General features: G+C 36.5%; 1 protein-coding gene across 1 annotated transcript; it reads left to right on the forward strand.

Annotated features, from left to right (window-relative positions):
• Positions 1–1,092: 1,092 nt before the first annotated feature.
• Positions 1,093–2,329, forward strand: LOC140160260 (somatostatin receptor type 5-like). Its single transcript, XM_072183536.1, has one exon. It carries the CDS (start codon positions 1,096–1,098, stop codon positions 2,293–2,295), a length of 1,200 nt encoding a protein of 399 aa, XP_072039637.1. The 5' UTR covers positions 1,093–1,095; the 3' UTR covers positions 2,296–2,329.
• Positions 2,330–3,174: the final 845 nt, after the last annotated feature.

Below are 3,174 nucleotides of genomic sequence, written 5' to 3' on the forward strand. Positions count from 1 at the left end.
GAGACTAGAGAAGCCAACTGCTAAGCCACCCGTCGAATTCGCCCTTCGAGATTTACTGTATGGATGAGGATATACGGTGAGGTCAGCATTGGACATAAGTTTCGTTGTTCTTATTGTAACTGCGAGCAAATGGAAAACAGTCACTTGTTCTGTTTAAAGTGTTCCAAAGTCTAATCAAAATAAATATTAAATGTCAAATTTGATCTTCAATTGGGGTGCTTCATGATCAGTATGATCGGGGCCAGGGGTGAAAGCACTATTTGCATATACCTGTTGCTAGATTGAATATTTTATTAAGAAACTATATCACAACAGAATAAGATGATTTTCGTCTCAATTTCACATGTAAAGAAGGAGAAGAGAGAGGTTTAAAAATCTTCAAATTCACCATTTTCAATGAGAAACACATTTTGGTCTTGTGTGTTGTAATAGGGAAGAAAACCGTAATATGTTTGATATCAAAATAATTTCATGAATTTACTCTTTCAAAATATGTATTTTGATTTCCCCTCTTGCAATCCTTGTGAAAAATATGACGGTTCAAAATGGTATCGAGACCTTTGGGACACCCTGTATTTTGCAAAGATGAAATTAACCAGATAACAAAATTTATATCCAAAAAAAAATAGGCAGGTATGAAAAGTACCTAAATGATTAATACATGAGAATAACAGAAAACAACAAGAAAGAAACCAAATATGTTTGTACAGTGACATTTGCTTTCCGAACAGTTTTCATTAGTCGTACGCGCATGATCAGTTATGCTTCTTCGGCTCAATTTGCAAGCAGCCGATATTTCTTAAAGAGTAGCGAGGTTGAAACCAAAGCGAACAGTAGGAGTGTTCAAACACACGGAAATAACGACTGAAATTATAACATACGTTGACATACAAACGTGAAGTGTGGCTTCAAAGCTTAAGAATGAGGAACTTACTTATGAAACATAAACGTATTTGTTAATGTAACACCATAATACATATCAAACGCTACAACATGGAAACTTAAATAGCTGGACTCGTTTACTTAAAAGGAAAATAATTGAACGCCATCTACCCGGATTGTAAACTTTAGTTTTACTTATCATCATTACTGACAATGGCGGAAAACATCACCAATGAAAGAAACTTTAATTTGAATCAAGAGCTAGATCAAACCGATCTTGAATGCTTAGAAAGGTTCAATCAGTCTTTACAGTATTACAACGCAACAAGATATTTGACAGCAGAAGAAACATCAAAATATGGATACACCAGCGGCCAAATATTCTCTATAACAGTACTATTACCGTTGATTTTAACATTCGGTTTACTTGGCAATTTTTGTTTTATATTTGTATCGGTTAGAGTCAAATACATGCATACTGTCACAAATCGATATCTTGTAAGTTTAGCAATTGCCGATATAATCTTTTTAGTGTCTGCGATAGGACCCAAAATCTGGTGTTACACCAAGTCACCATTACATGGAGATGATTCGCCATTAGGTGCCCACGGATGTGTTTGGACATTTTTCCTATCCGATACGGCTTACTTTGCTTCTCTTGCTTTCACCACTCTTGTTTCTTGCGATCGATATTTAGCAGTATGTCATCCCAGAAATCCTCGGTCTTGTGCAAACTTTAAACTCAGCTCAACCCAGCTTATTATTTCAACGTGGATTCTAGCTTGTGTACTCGCAGCATCACTAACACCCGGGAATTCACAACTCGTGTTTTATTGCTACAAATGGGCACCGATATCTCCTTACGACAAATGGCCATCAACAATTCGATACTGTCTGCCTTCTAAAACTTGGATGGTTAGTTACGCTCTCGGTCTGCAAACAGTGCCGTTTTTTGTGTCTCTAATTCTTAACTTTATCTTTTATCTATCAATAGTACGTGGATTAGATGGGTCTATCAAACGACTTAGCCAGAAAGGTTCACGGATGTCTCACCGAGACACAAGAGTGAGAAATCAGATCGCAAAGATGTTAGTTCTTAATGGAGTTGTGTTCTTTTGTTGTTTGGCTCCATTTGAGTTTATATCTTTATTTCACATGGTAGCCTCTGCTCGAAATGAATACCTCATACGCAATGAAAAAGCAAAAACCTACATAACGCTATTTGCTCGTGTGTTGTCATACATCAACGCTTGCATAAATCCAGTAATATACACGGTTATGTGTGATCGCTACGTACAAGCTTTTAAATACGCCTTTTGTTCACCTATCTCAAACGCGTGCAGAAATAACAACAATACTAACTCTAATACTTCCGCTAAAGAGTTAGTGCATTTACAGACACTGGTCGAATAGTGTTGAAAATATGTGAAATATATAAATCATAATGATAGTGTTTTAAAAATAAATGCTGATAAACATGGGAAACTGGCTATTGTCTTCTATGGAGTATATCATACCTTGTTTACAGCATTGTAGTATTCCCTAGAATACTGGAAGACAGTCTTTAAAATCTTACGAGAAGAGACGTAGCGATATATTCAAAAACAAAAAAGGAAAAGAGAAAGAAATTGTAATTCTATTTGTGTGATTTGTTCGTTCTTATGCTTCGGGAAAGTTTATGGGCTGTACATACGCATGTTACTGTTTTCTCTTTTTGGATGCCAATAACTCGAACACGCATTTCCGACGAACTAAATCAAACCGATCAACCCGATCTTGAATGCTTATTAGTTTGGTGGATACACCAGCGGCCAAATATTCTCTGTAACAGTAAGGGCGTCCGGGCAAGGTTGTTACAAAATTTATATTTTATGCTACATCAACTAGTGGTTCGTTTCTTCTTTATGCTGATGATAGACTGGTATGTTACCTATAAACTTATGCTATAAAAACTTAAATCTAGAACAGGTAACCAATTACTGATTAATTAATGAAGTCAAAAAATCACCGTCGCGTCATATGCCCAACAAGTTTAGTCAGAATCTGTGTCCATTTCTTCAAGTTAGCACTCATCACAAAAGTAGGATGCTCCTCCCGCTCTAATGTCTGTGCACTGTTATTGAAACCACCCTTTGTAGTCTATGCACTGGACCCATCTTCACCAAGAGCAGAATTTGAGAAAAGATCATCACATACCTATAGCACCTGTTGCATGACATCGGGGAAATTTGTTACAGTGTTAAACAACTTACGTGGTAATTTATGCATTAAAACACATGTACCTCGTCCGTA

This window comes from Amphiura filiformis, chromosome 9 (genome assembly GCF_039555335.1).
Source record: "Amphiura filiformis chromosome 9, Afil_fr2py, whole genome shotgun sequence".
NCBI lineage: Eukaryota > Metazoa > Echinodermata > Ophiuroidea > Amphilepidida > Amphiuridae > Amphiura > Amphiura filiformis.